Source organism: Dunckerocampus dactyliophorus, chromosome 4, assembly GCF_027744805.1.
Source record: "Dunckerocampus dactyliophorus isolate RoL2022-P2 chromosome 4, RoL_Ddac_1.1, whole genome shotgun sequence".
NCBI lineage: Eukaryota > Metazoa > Chordata > Actinopteri > Syngnathiformes > Syngnathidae > Dunckerocampus > Dunckerocampus dactyliophorus.
Window position 1 is genome coordinate 5,638,619 of NC_072822.1, and position 26,976 is coordinate 5,665,594.

At 42.3% G+C, this 26,976-nt stretch overlaps 1 protein-coding gene across 1 annotated transcript; it reads right to left on the bottom strand.

The window, feature by feature from the left end:
• Positions 1–1,335: 1,335 nt before the first annotated feature.
• On the bottom strand, positions 1,336–10,633 carry mier3b (mesoderm induction early response 1, family member 3 b). Its single transcript, XM_054774325.1, has 13 exons — positions 10,517–10,633; positions 9,690–9,714; positions 9,379–9,524; positions 8,224–8,346; positions 7,993–8,116; positions 5,644–5,717; positions 5,466–5,538; positions 5,238–5,386; positions 4,930–5,011; positions 4,313–4,407; positions 4,085–4,212; positions 3,855–4,009; positions 1,336–2,641 (listed from the first exon to the last, which is right to left on the bottom strand). The coding sequence occupies exons 1-13, from the start codon at positions 10,523–10,525 to the stop codon at positions 2,172–2,174; spliced, it is 1,653 nt and encodes a 550-aa protein (XP_054630300.1). The 5' UTR covers positions 10,526–10,633; the 3' UTR covers positions 1,336–2,171.
• Between the last annotated feature and the right edge of the window lie 16,343 nt (positions 10,634–26,976).

Genomic DNA, 26,976 nt, shown 5'->3' on the forward strand with positions numbered 1-26,976 from the left:
AAAGTCAATGTCTTTGTACAATTCTTATAAACAATAGATAGCTTCTTTTTCTTTAACATTTCTTAGTGATGCCTTTGATTGTCTACAATTCTCCATATACATTTATGTAGCTTTTTATTCACAAAGGTGTTTTATGTATTTATCATGGAAATGTGTTATCCAAAACCACAACTGCTATAACCTTTTAAAAATCTTTTTTTAAACCTCAAATGACAATAGAAAAAAAATATAAAATAAATTTTGCTTAGTGCTCACACAGTCATACACGCGCGCGCACACTCGCACATATCAATAAAATATCACATTTTTGCCAGAGTTCACAGGGTGGTGAGCAGAATGCTACTTCAATCTACAACTTAATAATCATAATCATAATTGCCTTTACATTCTTACAAGTGTTTTGTACAAACCACAGGTGAAATAATAAATAGCACTGCACCGCTAAAGCTACTAAGAGCTTGGCTCGGAGGTTCTACTGCATGATGCTTTTTTTTTTGAACAAACAAAAAAATTGAACTCCCCAAGAGCAGCAGCCATCCCTTTACCATCGAGACATATATAGACGACATATATAATAGTTTTTTGTTTTTTTTTAACAATGTGACTTTCGAAGGCTAAAACAACACAGATAATCATTTGTCGTTTTGGGGGACGCGATCAGCATGCACGTTGCAAAGTAAAAAAAAAAAAAAGAAAAATACAAAAAGAAAACCCAAAATGTCCACCTCAAAAATTCCTGTACATATCTACAACATATGGCCATTGGAAGGGGAGAAGAAGCTTTTGTATGACCAATAAGAGGAGGTCAGGGAATAGACTTTTTTTGTAAAGGCTAAGTTGCTAAATGATTATTTACATGAGAGCTGTCATGTCAGGCGTTCTTATTACACGAGGAGGACACTGCAAACACCGCACGGAGCCCTGAAAATCAACCATTCACAGCAACAATGCATAGATACATGACGTAAACACTGTGTACAATCACGTGTCTGCCGACGCGTGCTTGCGTGGGCGTCTTGACAGACGATACTGGTCTACGTTATCGGGGTGACAACTCAATTTGCAACGAGAGTCCAAGTGAAATCTGGAAAAACAGAAACGACATGAATTACAACCCGCCATTGACGTCTACAAACTCAATATTGACGACAGACTGGCCATGCTCGCAAAATAACACTGGCATACATTTTTGGGAAGAAAAACCCAAAAAACTTTTGCGACATCATTTTCTATTTGAAAAGATGGGAGACATTGCTCAAATTAGCACAGCTTAGTGCGATGCCAATGTCTTCATTTTCGGACATTTCTGCCATGCTAACACTGGTGTTTTTGTAAAAAAAAAAAAATAAAAAAAATTACATTTTTTTTTTTTGAATAGACTGAATAAAAGCAGGGAACCCCCCTGCAAAATTAAAAACAGTCCGCAAATTGTCAACGCCTTAAACCAAATGTTATAACATTTCAACACTGCTCAGTGAGTAACATGACCAGATTAAAAAATAAATAACACATTTTTAAAAAATGGCAACCTCGACATTTGAGACACGACATGAAGCAATATTGACTAAACAAAAACAAAAAAGGTCCGCAAATTTCACGCACTCTGCGTGACGTTAGTGTCGATGTCGAGAAACCCAATTGTACAATCCTTCCTGTCGTTTCGTTAACATGGCGATGCAAAAAATGGACTGCAGTCGTGTTTATGTTGGGAATAAAACCATTAACTCTAACGTTACGCAGATCAACTAGAACATGGAGCAACACAACAGCCTTGCGGCCGGGCTGCTTTAGCGCCAAGTACCTGTAAACAAAACCACTTGAATAAAATAAAGAGTACCACTTGAAGTAAGAGCGACGAGCACCGAGAGCGAGGATGACTTTGGCAGCTGAGAAGAATGGCAGGATGAGAGAGAAGAAAAGTAGGAAGAGAACACGTCTGCGGCCCCCCCCGTAACTGTACATGGACGTTACCACCACCACAAACATGTCGATAAAATGGCTGTTATAAACTCTTGAGAGAAATCAAGATTTTTAGTTCTATATGAGAGACATCACTGATGTCATAGTACACAAAAAATGAAACCAAAAGTATATTATGTACATATATACTGTATATATAATGTGAGGTCAGTCTATGTACAAGCAAAAAAGGGAAGAGCTGAGGAGGAAGATCACTCTGACTGAAGTGCTGCAGTGTGCTGCGTGTGGTGGCGTGCGTGCGCCCCCAAGAAGCCGTTGGGCTCGCCGCCGGCCGCCAAGCTCCCGAAGTCCGTGACCGACACTGCCATTTTGGCGCCGGTTATCCGGTGGTGGTGCGCCGTTGTCCGGCGGGCTTCAAAGTCCACGCCGAGGTTGCCCACGGAAACGTCGCCCATAAAGGAGTCCGGCAGCGCCATCTTGAGTCTCTTGGAGGGACGCTCGCAGTCCTTGCTGACGCACACGCTGCCCAGCTGACCCAGGTCCGAGTGGTAGAAGCCGGCATCAAGCATGTTGAGGCAGTCGGGGTCTGCGCCGTTGGAGGGGAAGCCGAGCGGCTCGTCGTGGTTGAGGGAGGCGCGGTGGAGAGACTCCAGGGGGGGGAAGCTGTACGAGTCCAAGACCTCTGCTGGGCTGCACACCGTCGCTACGCTATTGCTCAGCGCTGGAAAGACAAAGCAGCATTAAGTCGTATTGGGGTGTGGGCCTTAAATACTCTGTACAGTACAATACTGTACTGTATAATATACAAAGTACATTCTGAGTAGAAGGAAACTCACACCTAAATCAACACTTTAGTCACTCACACGGCACATAGAACACATGGAGGACATAAAATGCAGTAAAACACGAAAAACTAACAACCATTAAACACAACTGTAATAAAAAATAGCAAAAAAGCTCACTATGCTGCTGTTATTACTGCCACTTTCTTATGAGCTGATCCTTTATGAAGTGTTACATTTTAGTGGTTTTCGACACTCTGAAGCCGTGAATGTGACATAAGTCTCGACTGTGTGTGTGTGTGTGTGTGTGTGTGTGTGTGTGCGCACGCGCGCACGAGAGAGGGGATATCGTCTGCGTGCAGAGAGGACAGCTGAGTTTGCTGATGTTTTGGCGTGGTTGCGGCTGACAGTAACAGCGATTGTTGATGGACCACCTCCTGGTCATGCTTCCGATGTCCGGGTAGATGTTAAACTTCATCCTGAATGATGGCGAGCGTTTGAGACAAGTGCAGCCAATACTGAGCATATGGGGCAGGGGTGTCCAAACTTTTTCCAGCGCGGGCCACATAGTGAAACATGAAAGGATGGAAGGGCCACTTTGGTATTTAGTCAAGTAACACATAAGAAGTTATACTTGTATATCTAATATTTTGACACTATTTTGGAAAATGACAGCTGTTTTTGTTCCTCCCATTTCTGTTGCCCTTACTGTAACTACTTTGAGCTTCGCCTTTATGGACCGAAATGACATTAGTTCATTTATCGGAGCAAGAGACGCTGTAAACCGAGGACCACCTGTACATTACAATTAAAGGAATACTGTCATGATAAAATGTATCTTTTAATTAGGAAATGGTCAAGAATTCTGTCACTTGCTTCCAATCTTACTGTGACTGTGCAAGTGATTCAGGCCCAGCTAGCTAGCTGCATGTCCACACTCCTGTACTGCACAAACTTAACTCACCGGGCTGCTAATCTATTTTCTTACAGGCTCCTCTGTTATATTTGGAATACAAACTTTATGCATGAGATTTGTCATTCGAGGTGAAAAAAGAAGCTTTTAAAAACATTTAGATATCCTAGTTCTGACACCTAAAATGTGCATTCAATTTTCTACTTTTGTCAAACAAGCAAAACGAAAATAAAGTTCACCTGTGAGGTCGCTGGCGGTGATGGAGTTGAGCAGGCTGAGCTGCTGTTCCGTGGTCGCTTCCAGCCTCCCTCCTCCGCCGCCTCCCGAGCACACAGAGGACGAGCTGTCCACAGCCAGACCCTCGGCTTCATCCACAAGCCTGTCCATCAGGTCTCTGGAGACAAAACATGTTGCATTGAGTGTTTTTCCATTTGGGCTGCACCAGAACCCTGCCAATCAGTCCACTTACGTTACACCAGGATAGCTGCTGTACTTTTTCTTCCCAAATCGATTCTGCTGCACAAAGAAGTCGAAGCGCTCAGACTTTTTCCACATGTAGTAAAACGCCACACATTCTGCTACTGTCCGCGTTGTGACCTGAGGGGAAAGAATGATAGTTGTTTTTTTTTTTTTAAAAAGGAGGTGGGAGCAATCAGCCAGAGTATTCTTTGCTGTTCGCTGTGGCATCACAACTCACTTTGTGTTTCTGTATGAGGTGGAAGTTCTTGTCATACATCTGCAGTGCATGTTCAAAGTTCTTGCACTCCTCTTCAGACCATGGGGGGGATTTTTCTGTGATTACACCGAAGCAGAAAATCAGCATGGTAACACGCCGGAAATGCAGATCAATACTATCAATACACTGTTGCTGCCCTGACCGTTCATCAAGTCATGGGAGAAGCGATCGCATTAAGTGACCTGTCTTTGTTATGTGTACAAATATTGTGGAGTGAGCAAGCATGGCGTGTTTTTGACTTGGATTCATTTTTATTTTGTCTTTGTATTCTACTGGAAAAAAAAGTCCCCAATCAATTGTCCTTCCGAGACCCCCCATGAAGAACAGCATAAAGCACATTGGAAGATTCTTTAAAAGCAGAACAAAAACACCTATGATTTATTTAAAACAAAAGTACATAGACTTGAACATTATGTGCGTGTATAAAATCCTCCCAAACAAGGAAGACCACATTTCTAAGCAAGAAAGTCATCGTTCACATCTTTTGCTGAAACGTGCAGCCCTAATTCAAGTTTGAGCCATGCACGCACTGTCGTAGAAACCGACCAACATTTATTTAAGCCATTGATTTTGCTTACCTTTCGAGGACTTTAGGTGGCTACAGTATTGCTCAAGTGCCTCATGGGTGTTGTAGTTGCACTTGACAAGCTCACACAAAGCCTGTGTGAGGAGAATAGAGAGGTCAAGTTGAAGAAAATTTTAAGTTCACACAAACATGGGACAAATGTAACATTTGGACATAAAAGTGCTTTTACTCTGTAGCAAATCAAAGGCCACTGTTTCCAATGAACCACATTGTTTTTGCTCAAATTTGGCACCCCTTGTAAGAAGTAGCTCAAAAAGATATGAAGGAAGAGTGAATGGAATAACATAAAAAAAAAAACACCTGCTCATTGTCTCGAACATGCATGCCCAGTTTGTCACATCCAGTCTTTTCCCCTGTCGTCCGAGACAGCACGTCAGCCAGGAAAATCCTGACCTTGCTCTCTGGCAACACACCTGGACTCCACATCAACTCGTCTTCATCTTCATACACTGCAAGTAGAACAACGTGGAGATTAGTCAACAATTACAATGAATCTCAGCATTGTTAGAGGTAAGCAAGGGTGATCACCTTTCTCTCCTTGTGTGTAGTGGCAGACGGTGAAAGGAACCTCAGCTTGGTACTCTGCTCCCACCATTATTTCCTACCATAGCAAACAGACACACAGAGATATATTGCACATTTAACACATGACAAAGAAGCTAGAAGTCCATCTCATTGGTGTGGTCCAAACTGTTACTGTAGGTACCTTTCTGGAGTCTTCTGGACTTGGGCCATCATCATCGCACTCGGAATCTTTATCCCCATCAGAGATTGCATTGGCTAAGAGAAGCAAAGGATATACTGAGAGGAGGTTCGATTACTATTGCTAGTAATATCATATGAACAATGTATAGGACATACAGTAGTGTTTCCCGTACATTCATTCATTTGTGGCAGGCAACAATGATGTGTACAGTGTTCCTACGTTTATTGCTGGGGATAGGCTCCCAAAATAGCCTGCAATAAGTGAAATCCGCAAAGTAGCCAACTGTATTTATTTTTACAATGATTATATATGTTTTAAGGCTGTAAAACCCCTCACCATACAATTCTCAGACAGGCATTAACATTTTGTCACATTCCTCTCTTGTTTAAACTCTCAAAGTTTCGTTTGAATTTTAATAGTCAACCTACTAGGTTGAGCACAACCAATTATTACAGTAAGTGACTCACGTTATTTCACTCTGACTGTGCCTCGTCGTCCTGGCGCCGTTCGGCTGTAGCCTTTTTGCATCCTTGTTAAAACACGGTTAGCTTCTTTTTCTTCTACTGTTTACAGTATCGGCGGTTAGCTAGTTTGGTAGCCACGACCACAACAGGAGATGGCACAAAGGAGACTGATTGACAATACTCTAGAGCCAATCAGGACGCAGAAGACAACGGGCGGTGCAGACAGATGAGAGAGAGAATAGAGAGACACCACCGCCTCATGCTACAACACTCAACTTCCCACAATGCAACCCTTCTTTAAGGGCCAGGCTGAGCCTGGCCCTTAAAGAAGGGTTTATAACAGCATTTATAAGCTGTTAAGAAAAAATAAATAACTGAAGAGAAGCACTAAAATTGGACTTTAAAAAAATCTGTGAAACTGAGTCCGCGAAAGATGAACCACGATGGAGAGAGGGAACACGGTACATTATCTTTAAAATCAGCACACACGTGCATGAAGTCACTGTTGATGCACTACACTGCCGATGGGGATGTCATACAACTTCAAGTCAAAAAAATCCAAACAACAAAACTTGAAGTTATTCACTTACAGGTGTTAGTTTCAGTTCAGTTTCAAGTGCAGCAACAGCTGTGTGTGCATGTTATGGATTTTTTTTTTTAATGCATGTTTTTTGTGCCCCATGTTAGTGTGTGCTGATTTTAAAAGATATTTCAAAGTAAAGTCATAATAATAAAGTCAGTTGTGGTACAGTATGTGCGTATGAGGTGTGTCAAAAAGCAGCAACAAGATAGACAGCGCGTCCAATGAAGGTGTGTTTGTGAGCGAGGGTGAACAGACTGTGCCAAGTCTTTAAAAGGGTGAACAGACTGTGCCAAGTGCCAAAAGTAGCGGCACATCCATCTGTGGCACCACAAATAAGTGAGTGTATGGGAAACTGAGTTCTACATCTAGTCAGACAAAAGTTTTTTGTTTTTTTTTAACTTTGAAAACAGTAATTTTTGTTGTCGTTCGTGAAAATAAAACTACAGTAATCCCTCGTTTATCACGGTTAACTGGTTCCAGACCCGACCATGATACGCGAGTTTCCGCAAAGTAGGATTCAATATAAATTAAAATGGAATATTAGTGTAGTTAGAGCATAGAAAATCTGTTTATCATATTATATACCATTTTTACCATTATTAGAGCCCTCAAGACATGAAATAAACACCCCTATAGTCACTTTTACACTCATATTACCCAATATATTAGATATAATCAGAGAAAATAAGCCTTTTAAGACATAAGACTTGTGGTCATGTGTGTTTAAATGTCTTCTGGACAGGAAGTTATGTATGGGATTCAGAGTTGAGTACCGGCACAACAGTAACCCATGTTAGTATTATGCCTGTTGTGACATAAGGCCTGTCTTTGGCGGTCAAGTCTGGTGTGTGTTACTAGTGACACCTAGTGGCCAGTGTACACTACAGTCCATCAACATCTTGTATTGCCTTAAACTGTATTTGTGTTTTAGTTCTTTTAGAACACTTTTATGCTTGATAATGCTGAATTTAGGCCAAGAATACGTAACACTTTCTTACATACGCATTTCTTTGGACTATTAATAGACCGCAGTCAACCATGAAACAGCAATCATTTATTTATTTCTTTTTTAAACGGCAATAGAGTGAGGGAGCGATGTTCGAGCCGCGATGGAGCAAGGGACTGTAAATAAAATTAAAACATTTTACACTTGATTTTCACTGAACGGCAACAATGTGATTTATACTCAAACAGCTTTATATTAATTTCAATTATTTTCAACACAAAATTCCCCCCCCCCCACACTATGTGTGGTTTGTATTATATTTTTTAAATTGTTACATTTTTGAGTGGGTCACTTACATCGAAGTGTCCTTGGGAAGAAATCGGTGGTTTCGTGGGAGGTGACGGAGGGGGTGAGATCATCAGCTGAAGACTGCGTCTCCTCCTCATAATCGCCAGACAACAAGTCTTTAGCAATTTCCTCCTAGGAACAAATGCGACAAAGTGACTAAACAATTTCACAAGAAAAGGCTGGTGTTTCTCAGAAAGAGCTAACATCTTGGGAAAGGAGGGGGTGGGAGGGGCATTCACCTTGTCCAAAGTCATGTCAGGCAGCTCATCCGTGAGGTCTCCAGAGGAACTGTCTATACTGGACCCGGCTGACGCCTCGTAGCGGTAGATAGCCAACAACTCCTCCAAAGGCATATTACCCTCCTGGCGAGAACGGAGGAACAAGTCAGCATGTGAACAGCTTTCTTGGTATATAAATTAGAATTTATTCCCCATCAAATGAAAAGTATGCAGCAAATTCTGAATTTTTTGTTCAAAATAATTGCAATGTTTAAGCAGGAAAAACTCACAAAATGTGGACATACACGTTTTTCCAATTGTGAAGATAATGTGATTCAGTGAGTAGTATGTATGTACACTGTTAGACCCAACATGCATACAGATCACGACAGCTTTTGTTCTATTGTCTTTGGTTGTATTTGCACGTAAATTGTCCAAACCCCTTTGAAATGAACACACTCTGCATGAAAAACAAAATGCAATTTATTCAACTCTGCGCATCAAATCAGTTTTCTGGGTGTCTCAAAATTGTTTTGTCTTTTCTTGTCTGATAACTGTCAATTTTCACTCAAATAAGAATGTTTCAGAGAGAACAACTGAGCTGCTGGAGAATGTTACGTACGACATGATTAAGCGTGTTTGGCAGGAGCCGGACTACCACCTTTATGCGTGTCACGTCACACGCTGCGCAAATATTGTATACTTGTGATGTAAATTTGATAAGTCAATGTTATTTTCCAATATGAAACCCATTTAATTATATTTGGCTACAGCCTGTTACTCAAATATTCCTATTTAAAATGATGTACTTCAAATTCACTTCTCATCACTAAAAAACCCCCCTCAAAAATTAATACTGTCACTGTCCAAAAACTTATCTAACTGGATTATATAATTAATTATGTTTTAATGCAAAGTAACCCTCTTATAAATATGATATGAAGCAATCTTCAGCGTTGACACAGACAATATCTAAACCAAATGTTTACACAAGTCACATTAGGTAATCTTTATTAATTGCACTGCAAAATGTTCCTCTTATGATGACATTAGTTTGGTCCACTAAGAGGTTTTCGGCCAGATGTGCAACGATGGACAAACAGCTATACAAAAATGAATAGGACTTCCTATACTATGCAGTTTGCAAGCATTTTTATCAAGAGTTAATAAATGTACCTTCTCCAGATCTGCAATCTCAGACCTGAAATTCCCCCCTCCTTCAAGAGACTCTTCCTCCTCCAGAGTCCTCTCGTCATCGTACTCGTGGACTAGCATTTCTGCAGTTGGGTCAAAGTCATGATCTTCTGATGATAAAGAGCCAACTAAGGAAACAAACAAAAAAAAAAAACACAAATCTGTGCCAACTTGAAATGCCGCAAGATGTAAATTAAGGTGAAAACTTTTATGTAATTTAATAACAGGTTCTTAACACTACATTAAAAACGCATGAAGAACAGCAATTTTGTAGCATAACACTCGACTCTTACCTGGACTTGAACTCCCAAGGGAAGCCTGGAAAAAAAACACACATAAATTACACTTGAAAGGTGAAGCTCGTATGCAATGAAATAATTCAGCATTTATAGAGCGAAGCGGTGGGCAAACGTGTAATTTATCCAAGAAGTGTGGCTAGTGATGGCCAGGTAAGCAGCATTTACCGTTACCTGAACTACAGTAGGCGGCTAATTCAACAGGAACCGCGCTAACGTTACACACTGACGGCATATTATCAAGCATCATGTCAAAATATACAACAACCCAATGGACGTGTGCAGGACAAGCGTTTTCAGAAAGCAAAGTGTCATTTGCAAAAAAAAAATAAAATCCGCCTCCAGCAAGAGTGGACGCTAGCTAGCTAAGAAGCTAACATCTGAGTAGCAACCTTAAACGTCGATTCATGTAAACATGCACATTTCGTTTGCGCGGCATAACATTTGATGCCGTTTCAGTTACACGTACAACAACCCAGAGGCGAATTGAGAAGTCGATGGGTCTTTTTTCCCCCTTCATCCTAAACGCGTATTATATGATTTTAACCAGCAATGCTAATGTTAAATTTACGTATCAATTTACACCGCCGCTACATCGAAGCAGCTGAGAGCGAAGGCGCAGCGGCCTTGTAGTGAAGGATCACTCTACACATTCGGGCATATCTGTGATTTTTTTTTCAAATACTATTTTACCACCGGTCTCTCTACATAGCAAGAAAAAACACAATCTACCCAATCGATAGCATAAAAGTCAGAAAATACGACTGCAAATGGTAAAAATATCGATTTGAGATCGAATGCTTCTCTCCTGTTTTCCCTCTTACCTCCGCCATATTGGTACCTTTAGCTAATGAGCCAGTTGTAGCGCAGTACCCGGATGACGGCTCTCAGCCAATCAGAGAGCTGGATGGCCACCTCAGTCGTGACGCCGTTCAAAACCATCCAGAGATGAACGGGAATCCTTTTTAAAGATGAAATATATATACTTTATATATAAGTACTATTTTTTTAAATAACCACACACATTTAACTTACACCGCTACACGGTCTTCGTCAATCCTGTACACGACGAGCCATGGAAGCGTTTGTAGAAATGCTCTAGCAGCAGCACACCAGTGGACCGTGCAAAGGTGTCAGCTGAAGATCAACCATTAGGCTGAAGATAACGTGGATGGATGCTCCGAAAAACATTACAAAATGAAAATGTCAACTTGCACCAGCATTTTCTGAATACACAGTACATTGAAAGCACACTTGCACCATCTCATGATCTCCAAAGCAAGAGCTGTATTAAAAAAATCTGTCATTAAGAGGTATAGTGCTCACTTTTTGACACTCCATCCATTCAGCAGCGTGTTTATTGTTGTGGTTGCAATTTTAAGTGCTGCAGAACTGTAATGCATCACATACGTAAGATACCAAAATGTAATAAGCACTGCAAACTCCAACCATATTAAGTGTCTACAGCAGACACTAGAGCAGTCTCCAACTGGGTGCTGATTTTGAGTAGCTGACCAAAGGGTCAAATAATACTCTCCTAGTGTTTTTATAACTGTTCAGTTTAGACATTATGTCTCTTCTAATGGCAAATTACTGCTGAATAGCACAAAAGGACAATGAACACAATATTTGATGAAGGATCTGCTTTGTAAATAGAAGGTAAAGTACAATTAAATGTAGCCGGTCATAAAAATAAAACCCAAGTAGCTCACCTCTCCTTTTATTTTGTTAAAGTACTTCTAATAGCAATGGAAGGTGGAGAATCGAGACACTCATTAATTATTACACAAAGCACTCATTAATTACTACAAATATCACTTTAGCAATTGGGAATGTGACCTCAAATTCTAGAAAAAATATGCCTCTATAATAATATATAATATATAATATATAATATATAACATATAATATATAATATATAATATATAATATATAACATATAATATATAATATATAATATATAATATAAAAACAGTCATTATCTCACAAGACCGAAATTCAGCAAGCAAAAGCATTAGCTCATGTGCATGTTTTGCTTTTTATTTATTTATTAGCTATCCTGTCTAGCTATCCTGTGAGCTGGAGCTTACCCCAGCTGACTTTTGGGGCAAGAGGCAGGATAACACCCCGGGCTGGTTGTCGGCCAATCACAGGGCACGTATAGGCAAACAACCATTCACACCTGTGGACAATTTAGAGTCCCCAATTAATCTAACATGCATATTTTTGTGGGATGAACTCGCAGAGAAAACCCGCGCCAGAAGAGCCAGATGAAGTGGCTCGGGCATCTGGTCTGGATGCCCCCCGGACGCCTCCCAGGGGAGGTGTTCAGGGCATGTCCAACCAGTAGGAGGCCTCGGGGAAGACCCAGGACACGTTGGCGAGACTATGTCTCTCAACTGGCCTGAGAACGCCTCGGGATCCGCCGGGAGAAGCTGGACAAAGTAACTCGGGAGAGGGAAGTCTGGGCTTCTCGATTACGGATAAGCAGAAGGAGATGGATGGACAGATGGAAGTCTTAATATTAACAGTATTTAGCCTATTTTTACGCTTGTATGACACTTTAGCATGATAAAGTATAACTTAAAACATTGCCCTGTGCATGTGTGTTAATAGAGGTTTTATGATGGTGACAGGTTGACCCTAAATAAACATCTTGAAAGTGGTTTTTAATAGTTAGAATAATGTCAGTTTTTGTGCAAAAAACAACATGATTGCTCTGACGCAGATTATGGAGAGGTGGGTTAGTTGGATTCGTTGTGCGGAAGTGGATAAATGTCATTAACGCTGGTTGGACTGCACCTACTCTTTTTTTTTGTCATTGTCCTGAAGCTACCCACTCAGGGAATGTGTCATCACATATCACAAAATATCACATTGTAATCCTAACTACCTTGCATTGCTTATAAATTAGTATTCAGAACATTCAGCAGCGGTGAAAGTTCTTTTTATTTAAAACTTTTAAAAATCCTTGAATCTACCCTAACAGAATTTAATGCAGCTCTAATTTATACATGAACTGTGTTGTATAGTGACGGTTCAAGGCTGCTGCAAGGCCACAACCACCTGGTGGCGCTGTCTGATAGCATTGCATTGCTCATGACTCAGCTGAAGCCTTTGGCCTTCATAGCTTCAGTGCTCCAAACGCCCCCCTCAGACCAGCTGCAGCACGGCTTGACTGTGTGACATCCCTCTGTTGTGTTCAATCCAAGGGTGAATCATGCAAGACTTGTGCTCTGTTTACAATCTATTTAGACTCCGAGGGTTAGGTTTATTAAAAAGAGCCATCAGAAGCTAGTAGTGTAAACATTCTGGCGTGCACTCTTAAGTGTAAAAAATGACGTTTATGGTAATGAATAGAAGTAAACAATGGGCAGATGTGGTGCAAATGTGGTCCATTTTCCTGAGACAATACATCTAGTTGACATTGTTTGTTCTTTCACAGTGGATTTTTTTCATCTGCAAGTGGCTGGATATGCACAACTAAGTGTACCGCAGCGTCACCAATAGCTATTTCTTGTGCAGTGGCATTTACTGTAAAACCACGGAAACTCAACTTCCTGAAGTGTGTGTGTGTATATATATATATATCTGTGAGAAAACGTATGGAACTCTTCTATTCCTGAACCACTGCCACACAAAAGTGTGACCTTGTAGACAAAATATGCACCTCTACAGTGTTGCCTGTGCTATTATTTTTTGGACAAATACACCACATGGTGGTGTGATAAAGTCTGACCCCATCAGTTGGACTGACTTCAAATTTGTCACACAGCTCAATGCACTCTACAAAAGCACCCGCTCTAACTTTAGGGTGTTTAACCAAATCTTTAGGGTGTTTAACCGGCACACACCTTTAGGGGACTGACAAGCGCATGTGTGTGAACTTGGAGCAAGATGGGCTGAAAAACATGGCCGCCATCAAGCAAAACATCTTTGCAGGGGCACAGGCTGGACATAGCAACTAATTGTCCACTGTATAGCTACTCTATTCTTGCAAGTATGCTTTTTTAACCAAAATATACAGTGGATCCACAGTTAGCATATCCCCCGGTTAGCGTATTTTTCAGGTCACGTCAATAAATTATGTCAACATTTTGCCTCGGTTCACATTAGCATACAAAATGGTGTGCGCCTTATTGTTTTATTAATACACTGCATGAAACCAACTGTGTCCAATGTATTTTTACGCAAAACGTCCATGTTAGCAGCGTGCTTGCATGGAAACCAGAAGCGAAAGTCATTGTCCTCCAGCTCCGTCGACTCCGTTGACTCAGTAGTTCTTTTTTAACTAATACAGTTACGCGCAAGTCACTGCTTTTTTTTATTGATCACGACTGCAAAAATAACCCACAATGGGGCCAAACAAAGCTGCAAGTGCCAGCACTTTTATAAAGAAGGCGAGAAACACTATTGAATTCAATAACTAATTCATAACAAAACACAAAGGTGGTGTCCGTGTGGATCTCTGCTCGTCTCTTCTGCCTCATAACCGTCTTTGCCAACAATCAAGTCTTCAGTCAAGGTAAAAGTGACATTAAATATTCATGTATCCCTTTCATTCATGATTTACATGCATTTCAAGTTGTTTTCTGCATGTAAGTGTTTTGAGTTCATATTTTTGGGTGTCCGCGACGGATGAACTGGATTTGCGTTATTTCTTATGGAAAAACTGACTCAGTTAGAGTACATTTCGGCGTGTGTCAGACCTTCTGGAACAGATTAACGACGCTAACCAAGCTTCCACTGTATTTATCCTGTCCAATCCCTTTATACTAGCCTATCCAGGCAAACTTATGCTATGGTATAACTCTTCTGGGATGCATTGAGTCTTGCACTGAGAGCTTAACAATTGTGCCTAAATCATACCCGCTTCCACACACATTATTAAACGTTTTCAGAAATGTTGTACAAATGCTCTCCACCAAGCAAAACTTCAAGGTGGAGTAACGAGTGAGTGGGCACTGCAATTTCCTTTCTTGCACACATCTATGTGTAGGTGTTTGTATATATTCAGCGCTTGCGTCACGGCGCACACAGACATGGAGGAGATTTCTCCTTTGACTGACTCAGCAGCGGTGGAAATGACCATATTTGATGCAGTGACGTGCGTAGCACATCTTAACTTGGCGGGGAAAACGGACGTCAGTTTAAAGAAGGTGACTTAAGGACCTAGATAAACGTACTACATCTGGTGTGATCGACCTTGTTCCTCACATTGCTGTAAAAGCGCTTCCGACTCTCCTCTAAAGTGATGAAGTCGAGTGTGCAAAAAAAAGAAAAAAAAGAAAAGAAAAACCAGATGATCATTGAATGCAATGTGAAGGACAGAGCAAACAGCTGTGATGTTATGGACAAGAGACTGCTCATGAAGAGCCATGTGGGTGACTCTGTCTCCATGGCAACCACAGATTCTACCACAGGAACTGTTTGTGGGTGAAAAGAGAACACAACCTGGGAGAATCTCACTTTTCAACTCCCACATCCCAAAAGCAAACAGAAAAAGTACAGTAAATTCCGGACCATCCGGACCATAAGCCGCTACTTTTTTCACACGCTTTGAACCCTGCGGCTTAAACAATGATGCGGCTAATTTATGGCTACAAGGCTACAAGATTCTTTATTCATCTTTCATTCATCTCTCATATCACGTTTTTAAGTTTTATGCAGTGATTGTGTTTTGATGTGACAAATCTTAAGTAGGTTTGATCAAGAACTATAGAATTACCACAGCTTCTGCTTGGAACGCAGCAGCTGTTGAACTCCGATGGGAAAAAAAAAGCATCGTCTAACGTCTAACTCATCAGAGCTAACGAGTGGCCCTGGGAACATTGAGTGTAGGTAGGATTGCAAGGTTTATAGTGTGTCTTTTTGTGTAAATATCCCATTTTACTAAGTAGACAACTGTGGCTTATAGACAAGCGGGGCCTGTATATGTACAACATTTTTCTTCTCTTTAAATTTGGTGGGTGCGGCTTATATTTAGGTGCGCTCACTAGCCCGGAATTTACGGTAACTTTCAGGTATAACGATTTTACTTAGAAAACCTGTCTATGTCGACCAAATAATCAAGCCCCGGTCCACCGTGTTCTTCTTATTACTAAACGTGTCCGTTTCGATTTGATCTATTGGTCCAGGCACAGGGGTGGTCTAAAGAAGAAATGGTCCTCCCATGATTATTAAACTTACCTATTGAGTGTTGAATTCCTACATCCCTACCCTGATGTATCGTGTATTATTTATTTTATACATGCAGTTGTCATGTTCTTCTCAGTTTGTGCTTGAATTGCAGAGATAATAGTGAATTTTGTTCCTTCTCAGCTTGTGCAGACACATGAGTGCAACATTTATTTTGGTATCCAGTTTATTTACTCCTCATTTCGTAGTCATGCGCTCTGAAATGCACTTAACGCAAGTAATTATGTGTATTTTTGTTTTTGAAGACTGTTGTGCTATCAATAATACATGGAACTTTTTGTGAAAATGTGCACAACTAATGAACATGGCCAATATTTGTCTTTAACTTCTCTGAACCCAACCATCTTTTGCCACTGTGTCATTTTCAGCTAATACTTGTATATTCCCATTCAACACATCAAAATGTACTTTAAATGTACTTTAACTACTGCTGGATGTTGAAAGACGCCTCCACTTGACATGTAGAACGGTTGACCCTCTACGCCCCTCATTTCACTCTTTTCACTGAGACATCTTGACTTATTTATAACCGTTGGTGCTACTTAAACATGATACATGTTCACAGCTGTTGTCAGTGTTGCCACTCAACTTTATTAATGCTGCTTTTTGTCCATGATGTAGTCATTTAGACATATATATATAATGGACATAGCCGCAGTGATGTCTATCTGCCTCACAAGGTTAATAAAGTACACTTATGCTTTTACCAGGAAGCGGGGGTGCTGGGCATGCATGACATCAACATGCATTAGCTAGAATGTCATGAGGACAACAGGGCTAATGCAAGTCAAGCGCGGAAGAATGGAAGCAAACACTTATGCTCTGCTCCTTTCTTTTCCTTAATGCCACACGTGCAGTCCAGCTAAACAGGAATCACACTGTATCACACTGTCCACGGCAAACATTTGCCACACTTTGAAATGTCACTCCTCAGTTGCGTCCACTGTCTGTGCTCGACAAACTAAATGACATTAAAAGTTACAGCCGTCTCTTTGGCTGGAATGCAACTTATCGACATTCCAAGTCAAAAAGATTCAAACCATTAAAACTAAAATGTAGTTAAAATACTAAAATGGAGAGGAGAAAAGAAGGTGCTTGCATAGCGATACTGTCACCTACTGGTGTTATCCCAGGTCATTTCCATGCTAGTTATTAGCCGTTATGCTTAATGCAACTTTCTATTTATGTTACCATCTGCTTGGTGTGTACTCATCATATCTTCTGCGTCGTAAGTTCCATTTCCTGTTCTATAGTTATCGTCATACTTTTCCTCTTTGACAACACTGGTACCCTTTGTGGTTGCATCACAAAGAACACAAAAAGGCCAAAGCAAAACACAAATATGGAGATAAACCTTGACATCACACCAGATGAAGGTTGGATTGTTTGACTTTTGAGACATATTATTCCAGAAAATTTTGGTATACAGTCCAGTACAGTACAGTCTATCGCGTTTTTCAATGATTTACTAATTAGTAAACAATCGCTGTTTTGTGGTTGAATATGGGCTATTATGAGTAAAAAAAAAGCATATTTAAGCAAGCAAGTCAAGCATAAAAATGGCCAAATGAACTAAATTAAGTAAAATACAAATACAAGGCAGAAGAAGCATTCTAATTGCAAATGTAGTATTCTACATTGGCCGCTAGGTGTCACTAATTGTTTGGTGGGACCTGATTTGATGGCCAGAACAGGCATTTATTGCAGGTTTAAATGATCTCACAGCATGGACAATAATAATATAATAATAACACATGCTACTGTTGGGGCCAGACCTCCGATGTCACTTCCTGTTCTCCACACATCTGTCCGCCCGACACTAAGGTCCCCTAGGGAACACATTTACTGTGACACGCACGAGCAGGAGTTTTATTTACATCTCAAATGGCTTATTTCCTCTTATTACCCAATGTCTACTACATTGGGTAATACAAGTGTAAAGACGCCATTACCATACATTGATGAGACAATAGCCACCGCAGGAAGTACGCTGTCCAGAAAAAAACAACAATGAACTCCTAACATGTGAGCCTATGTTATCTTATTTATGCCTAATATGTCTTATTTTCTCTGATAATGTCGACTATATTGGATCATACAAATATAAAGGTGACTATAGGGGTATTATTTCACGTCTAGACAACTGTGTTAGTAAGTATCTGTATTTAGAAGATCGTAAACACGTTTTCAATGCCATAACTATGAAAATAGTCCATTAACTAACTCATTCAATCCAAGCCACTTTTCCAAAGACAACCCCTTCAGTACGGGCCATTTTACATGACTTTGATTGATCTTGAAGGTACACAGAATATTGTGTTCTATGGCTATATAAACATGGAACCTACCAAAAGAAAGATTAGACTCCCGTCTTTCATCAGAAAAAAAGGTTTGTTTCTACCCTTTTCCGTTCTTTAGTAATCAGCAGTAGAACATAGGTACGTTTCAGGAAAATATCAGTTCCCAACAAGAAAAGTGAGAAAAACAGACACATTTCAAGCATAACTTTCACTTTGACACAAATATTTTTTGCTTTTGTGACAGCTCAAATATCTAAACAACTAAACCAACAATAAACAATACAAAAAAGGTTTGTTTGACATCAAAATAACAAGTTATTTTTAAATGAACACACAAAACACAATGAACTATTTACAATGTTCACATTTGGAACAAAACTGTGTGTGTGCGCATGTGTTAAAATTTCCCTACAATGCATAACCTTCTGCATGCTACACTCCTCCCTGCTCTTCCACTTCCTTCTTGTCGTCGAGTGTGTTTTTACGTGCAAAAGATCCATGGCGAACTCTTATGAAATGCACTTCTGCCACCTTGTGGCCGTTTCTATGGCTTAAAATTGCTCCAGCAGTATCTTTTAGTGTTCAGACCTCTTTTTGCCTCTCCGGCCAAAAAACCCGTAGAAGAGGTATAAATACGTATTTGGGATCGGGCGTTGGGGTTTATAAAAACATATAAATACGTTTTTGGTATTGAATGAGTTAATATTGAATCCTACTTCATGGAAATTCACTTATCGCTGTACTTAACTGAAACCAATTCACCACGATAAAGGACGAGGGTAGACTTAACTGCAAATTGTTCTAAATTGTATTGTATGGAATCTTCCACTCTTGACTGTAGCAGATTATTTTACAGTCACACTGGAGGTAGGTTTTTTTTGGGAATCGTAACTAAATCAGGTGAGTATCTGGGGGTGTGAAAATCTGTGCACTGAGATAAGGGCCTTCTTATTCACACCTCGAAAAAGTTATTTCCAGGTGGCGGTTTCATTATTTCGTCCACAAAAACAGGCAGACGGATTTTTTTGTGACACTAAAAAGACTGGAAGACAGTGTGAAGAAGCGTCTGGAACTTCGGTTTGTTTATTTATTTAGCCAAATAAAATCCAAATGTGTGGGCAGCATACTGACTCCGTTACACCTGTGGTCAACTGAAAATGACCTCACTTTGCTGTATTTTAATTCGAATTTAAAGCAAGAATTCTATTGTCTCTCAAGTTATTCACATGCTTCCTCCTTCTAATCCTCTTTTTTTTATCACAGCTCCATGTTCCAGAGCGCTATCAGAAGAACGTAGGTGGATAGAATGGGCAGGGGAAAAAAATAAATAAAGCCTATGGAAATCTCTGGTGGAGTAGCACTGTGAGTGATAAATTATGTAATAACTTTGCTTTCAAAAGCTACTGGCCCACATAATGCATCTCTATTGTCCAAAATTTCCTCTCATTTCATAACTGGGTAGAAAAAATTGTAACTCAGGCACAGTTAATGGAGAATATTTGCAAGTGGCAGTGAATGACAATGACAGTCCCTTATCCGCAGAGGACAGCAAACAGGCAGATTGTTTTACCGCGATGTGACTAAATATAGAGCCTGCGTAATATCCTGAAAACAAAGACACCGCTGTAAACTTCCTCCTTCTTTCTCTGTTGATCACTTTACAGAGTATACGTGATGACTACACACCATGAAGTGTATTTTAATATAATTCAAGTTCAACAACCCGAAGGTCAACAAATCAGGATTTCAGCAGTAATACAGTATGACTCCAAAGTAAACTTTGGAGTCCAAACCACAGTCAAATCTGGCAACATTTCAGCAAACCTCACAAGAGTTCCTTCAAAGATTAACGCCAGTGTTTTGCTTTTTCTTTGGCTTTTTGTGATTAGACTCTCGCAAGCTGCTGCGCCCTTTGGCGGTCCCCACCAGACCCACCTCACACTGTGAAAACTAGGGATGCCCGATAATATCGGCCCACCGATATTATTGGCCCGATACTGTCTTAAAAATGTGATATCGGTTGATATCAGCATCATTTTTTTTCCTGATAATGAAAACTGATATTAAAAAAATGCTGAATAGATGGATATTTTAATACTCACATTCACAGGATGACACCACAGTTTGTTCCCATACAGTGCAAGCCAATCTCATTTGTGCTTTCCACGGGCTCTTGTGTTCCTGGCTGCTGTGGCTGTACTGAAGTCGGCTAGCTCCCCACGTTAGCATCCCGGACGCTAGCCGTTCATTCTCCACTTCCTCGCTAGTTGCTTGACTTTCATCTCGATATCTGACATCTCGATATCAATGGGTGAACAGGGACGTTGCTGTCATGGCATGTAAAAATGTGCTTGAATAAACAAACAGAGCTGCTTGAAAGGCAGCCACACGTGGCGGCGGTGTTTCGACAGACAGACAGACAGATAGATCGATAGATAAATAAAAATAGGTAGTTAAAGACAGATAGATAGTTTATTGATCTCCAAGACAAATTCACGTTTCCAGTAGCTCTGCAAAAATGTTATAATTAACTTCATCCCTTAATCACAAAACAAAACGACCAACGCAAGACCTGAGATAAATAACAAAATAGAATAAGAATAAAAAAATACGGGACAGATCACATCAAATTTGTAGTGCAATAACACATAATAAATAGTAATAATCCAGAACAAGGTAATAAGTCCAGTCCTTCCACTACAGGAGATATGTGATGTTATACATATCAGTATCGGTTGATATTGGAATCGGAAACTGAGAGTTGGACAATATCGGCATATCTGTTATCGGCAAAAAAGCCAATATCGGACATCCCTAATGAAAACCACCCATGTATCTATCTATCTATTAGAGGTGAAACCATACACAAAATTCACGGTTGGGTTCAGTTCGATACGTTTGTGTTACGGTTCAATATTTTTTCGATACAAAAAATAAATGACCTTGCCTTTTTTAATTTCAAATGTATTGAAATTGCCAACATTCTTCACATTTTTGAGCATTTTCAGCATTGGTGTGAATGTGGGAGGCGGGGCTCAGTGGCTCTGTGCTTGACAATGCAACCTAAGCCAGAGTAGTTGATGGCAGATACACTGAGCTTTCAGCACAGAGCGCCGTCAGAAGTGAATAAAATAAATATGAAACTGAGTATTGTTCGATACAGGGGTCACGGTTCGGTATGCACGTGTATCGAACGGTTCGATACAGGTACACGTATTGTTACACCCCTACTGTCTATTATAGAAGTAAAAACGATCATCATTGAGTTGGGGGTTGGGTATTCCAATTCCACATTGCACCCAAGTGAAATCCAACAGAACATATTCCCCCTCCAATCTCCCTGCCCTACTTTGGTCAAATTTAAATGCAGGTACAACAAAAACATTGTTAAAAGGTATGACAATGATACGAGCACACAATGGACTCTCAAAGAGTGCATGTGAGACGTGCGCCTCTCTACCTCTCTGCCCTTTGATTCCCAAGCCCCTCGCTCCCTAACCTGGGTGGTGGCTCATTTTCACAGCATTGTTCCAGGGGCCCTCCATCCTCCGCCATCTTGTTTCCTGCGCAGAACAGGAAGTCCTGCCTGCTGTCCAGCTCTTTTTTTCCTCTTTCCAGCACTGCCTGCTAAAGAGGTTTTGCAGGCGCGAACACACACAAACACAACGGAACACATCCTTTTTCTTTTGAGCTTCCCCGAAGCGCAGGATGACCCTGTCTGATATGATGATGACCCCCCCGCCCCCTCCCCAAACATGATGGGACAAAGCCAGGGGCACGTCTGCTTTCCTCTGCAAGTCAAGACCTCTGACGTTAGTGAAGGGACACACGTGCAAAAGCATTCCTGGATGCAGGATGTTGCAACATAAGGATTAAATATGCATTTTTTTACCTGCTCAAACAAGAGAAGAAGCAGAAGTGTACCAACCGTTGTGAGGCAACAAGCCTTTCACATTGGCACATTGATCTTGATACCCACCGTAGCAGTCACATCATCGATAACCACCACTGAGACCATTCCATTGGCAGCCACAAAAGTTCACCCCTAACATTTCAGTACCCATTTTTATTACAGTACATCTTCTCAGTCTGTCTAGCAGTATAGATTTACGATCCACTAAAAATCACTCAACACCCAGCACGATAATCGTGTCTCGCCTACAGTCAAGCATGGTGGTGGTAGTGTCACGGTCTGGGGCTACATGAGTGCTGGCGGCACTGGGGAAGCTGTGGGTTATTGAGGGGAAACGAAACAAATTCCAACTTGTACTGCGACATTTTGCTGAGGAAGCTAAAAGTGAAGATGATGGGGTGGCCAAGTATCTCCTCCAGACCTGGACCCAATTGGGCATCACAAACTCAAGCAAAAGGAAGCGCCGAGGAGCACCAGATGTCTATCATCCACTACTTCATGACATCATGGAGGAGTGGAAGAGGATTCCAGTACAATCTGTGCAGCTCTGATTAATTCCATTCCAAAGGATTAAGGCAGTGGTCACATAATCACATTAAATATCGACACATTGAACACAATTTCGACATGTTCACTGTGAGGTGTATTGACTTGTGTCGCCGACCTTTGCGCCAATAATGGTTGTGTGGTGACTCATATTCAGTGGTTAGTAAATGCACACCGACAAACACAAAATCAACCCTCAAAGGGTGTCAGTCATACCCAGGTCTCAAGTTGCTGAGATACTGTACATAAAAAGAAAATGAATATCAGTGGTTATCAAAGTCCAGTAATTCCTCGTTTTTCGTGGTTAATTGGATCCAGACCCGACTGTCATAAGTGAATTTCTGCAAAGTATAATTCCTTATTTAGTTGAGTTGAGTTTTAGCTGGATTACGGTCACAATTGTAGCCCGCGTTATGAGTATGATTACTATTAATAATGTTTATTATTGTGCCCATTGTGAGATAATTCAAGTGTCAGGATTGTGTGCTGCGGTACTGCCTTCTACTGCTTCTCTGTTGCAGCACACTCCTGAGCACCCTGATTGCTGATCATCTTCACCTGTGCCTGATTAGTTGTTCTATTTAAGCTGTGTGCTTACTCACATCCAGTGCCAGATTGTCCCTTTGCTACACCCTGTTAAGCTCCTTCCAGCTTGTTCTCGTGCATTGTGTTTTTGGCTTTCTGACCCACGCTCGTCTCACCTGTAAGTACCTAACCAGCTGCTTGACGTCCTCAGCAGTAGTTGTATTTTCGGTACTTCTGCTAGTTTTTGTTAGCAGCTCTTTTCGTTACGTGCCTGTATTTTTCCCTGCTCAGCTCTCCGTGCTAGCAGTATTTTTCGTTACTATTCCCGCGACTAGGTCCGGAGGTATTTTTGTTGTACTTTTTTCCTTGTGTTGTTTTCGTACCTTTTGTTATCCATTTTGTATTAAAGACTTTTTCTGTTACACGTATTTGACTCTGCATTTTGGGTTCCTGTATCACGGCCTTGGCCGTTCCTAACAGAACAATCTGGCCAAACATGGAATCCGCAGAGTTCGCACATATCAAGGCCGCATTATCCCAACAAGGTGCGCTTGTCGGCAGCCATGAGCAATCCCTCCGGGGAGTTATGGAGTCCCTGGCTGCCCTCGCCACTAGCATTAGTGCTATTGAGCAGCATCTGGGACTTGGCGCTCACCCAGGACAGTCGGAGGGTGCAGCTCCCTCATCAGAGGTTGTTCGAATCGCACCTGCTGCCAGCAGCAGTAATAGTCGCGAGCCTAGCCTCCCACCCCCCCCACGCTTTTCAGGGGAATCTATGGATTGCAGACAATTTTTACACCAGTGTACCCTGATTTTTGACCAACAACCCAGCACTTACTATTCCGACCAGGCCAAGATAGCGTTTATAATGAGCTTACTTACTGATAAAGCGGCAGCGTGGGCTATAGCGGTGAGCAAAGCTAAGCCGGAGTTGCGCACCTCCTATTCCGTCTTTTTGGAGGAGCTACGACAGGTCTTCGATCACCCTATCCGTAGTAGGGAGGCCGGTAACCAATTGTTGGACCTACGACAGGGCAAACGCTCGGTAGCGGCTTTTTCGGTGGACTTTAGGGTGCTGGCGGCAGAAAGCCGATATGACGAGGAGGCGCTCCGCGGAATATTTCGCAAGGCTCTTGACGAGCGGATTAAGGATGAACTGGCGGTGAGGGAGTTCACCACCACGCTCAACGAGCTTATCGACCTAGCCATACGGCTGGATAATCGCCTCCGGGAACGTGATCGTGAACGGAGTGAGGGACTACCTGCAGGATCAGCCAAGAACCACCGTCAGGAGACTCGGCTGATACCACTAACACCTGGAACCAGCGGAACAGAGGGAGTCCCATCTACGGCGGCCACCGAGGATTTTGCGGAACCGATGCAACTGGGGGGAAGACGCCTGTCTGCTGCAGAGAGGTCACGCAGGCTACGACTCCGCCTTTGCCTGTACTGCGGCGAGCCCAACCACACCATCAGCAGATGTCCAGCGCGCCCGACACGCCGCTCCGGATTCCCTCCTGACGTCATTAAGGAGACTGGAGCAGGATCGACCTCCGTATCCAAGTCAAGGGAGAGTCAGCCTGCTCAGGGCCATTGTGAGTATGCTAAGATGCCTCCGGCGTCAGCTCCAACTCCAGCAGTCTTTAAGAGACTACAGGTGACGGGACTCATTACGGGAGGGGGCGTCAATGTTCAGGTTTCCGCATTAGTAGATTCGGGGGCGGATGATTGCTTTATTGACTCTAATTTTGTTAAGAAACATGGCATTCAGGGGGTTGAGTTGAGGGACCATAAGGAGGTCCACTCACTGGATGGACGTCCCTTGGCGGTAGTCACTCATAGAACCGTTCCGTTATCCCTTCAGTTGTCCGGCAACCACCATGAGTCCATTAGTTTTTTTATCGCTCCGTCTCAATCCGCACCCGTAGTTTTGGGTCTCACTTGGCTGCAAATTCATAACCCGATGGTGGATTGGACGAGGGGACAGATAATCAATTGGAGTAGCCATTGTTTTGCTAATTGCTTACGTTCCGCGGTACCCACAGTTTCTGGTAAGCCTAACAGCCCTGAGAATATTGACGTTACCGGTGTTCCTGACATCTATCATGATCTCCGCATGGTTTTTAGCAAGGATAGAGCTCAGAGTTTACCCCCCCATCGTCCATATGACTGCGCTATCGAACTCCTCCCGGGAGCACCGTTACCCAATGCTAGACTTTATAGCATCTCTGGACCCGAGCAACTTGCTCTCAAGGAATACATTGCGTCCTCTCTGGCTGCCGGACTTATTCGCCCCTCGTCCTCTCCACTGGGGGCCGGTTTTTTCTTCGTCGAGAAGAAAGATAAGTCGCTGCGGCCTTGTATTGATTTTCGCGGCCTTAATGACATTACCGTTAAGAACCGTTACCCGCTTCCTCTCATGGACTCCGCCTTTTCGTCCCTTCATTCGGCCAAGATTTTTTCCAAACTCGACCTTAGGAATGCTTACCACTTGGTTCGTATTAGAGAGGGGGACGAGTGGAAGACGGCCTTTAATACACCGCTCGGTCACTTCGAGTACCTCGTTATGCCCTTCGGCCTCACCAATGCACCCGCTGTATTCCAGAGTTTAATAAATGATATTCTTAGGGATATGATTAACCACTGCTGCTTTGTTTATCTAGATGACATCCTGATCTTTTCTAATTCCCTTCAGGAGCATGTCCAGCACGTACGCTGCATCCTTCAGCGGTTGTTGGAGAATCGCCTTTTTGTCAAAGCGGAGAAGTGCGAGTTTCATACCACATCGGTGTCCTTTTTAGGGTTCATAGTGGAGAAGGACAAGTTAAGAGCCGATCCCGCCAAGATCCAGGCGGTGGTCGATTGGCCTTCTCCCAAATCAAGGAAGCACTTGCAGAGGTTCTTGGGGTTCGCGAACTTCTACCGGAAGTTCATTCGTAATTTCAGCATAAAGGCAGAACCTCTGACAAGGCTTACATCAGTAAAAGTTCCCTTTGTTTGGTCTCCTGAAGCTGAGAAAGCGTTTACCAAGCTTAAAACACTGTTTACGTCTGCCCCTGTCCTTACTCACCCTGATCCTGCCTTGCAGTTTATCGTTGAGGTTGATGCCTCGGATACGGGAGTGGGGGCGGTTCTATCCCAGCGCTCACCAGTCGACCAGAAGCTGCACCCGTGTGCCTTTTTCTCACGTCGCCTCACCTCGGCAGAGAGAAATTATGATGTGGGTAATCGGGAACTGCTGGCCATTGTGCTTGCGCTGCGGGAGTGGAGACATTGGCTGGAGGGTGCAGCCCAGCCGTTGGTAGTTATTACGGACCACAAGAACTTGGCATATATACGCTCAGCGCACAGACTCAACTCTCGCCAAGCCAGATGGTCACTGTTCTTAACAAGGTTTAATTTCTCTATCACTTACAGACCTGGATCACGGAATATTAAGCCTGATGCATTATCAAGGATCTTTTCCCCGGTGGAGTCGAACTCACCACCGGAGACCATCGTACCTGTCGCCCGGATACTCGGCGCTCTCCAGTGGGAGGTGGAGAGGAGGGTCTCTGAGGCGGCGGAGGAGACGGAACTACCAGAGGGGTGCCCTGAGGGGAAATTGTTTGTTCCTGAACGACTCAGATCCGAGGTGCTGCTGTGGGGTCACTCGTCGAAGATTGCCTGCCACCCGGGGATTCGACGAACCCTATTCCTGGTCTCCCAAAGGTTCTGGTGGCCTACCATGACAGCCGACGTTAAGAAGTTTGTCGCCGCCTGCTCCGTCTGCGCCAGAGGTAAAGCTTCCCATCGCCCTCCT

Excerpts from the sequence above, each read along its gene's own strand:
- mier3b (XM_054774325.1), bottom strand. Across the intron at positions 8,347-9,378 it reads AGATTGCAGATCTGGAGAAG|GAGGGTAATATGCCTTTGGA; the intron begins GTACATTTATTA and ends CGTTCTCGCCAG. Across the intron at positions 8,117-8,223 it reads CTGACATGACTTTGGACAAG|GAGGAAATTGCTAAAGACTT; the intron begins GTGAATGCCCCT and ends ATTTGTTCCTAG.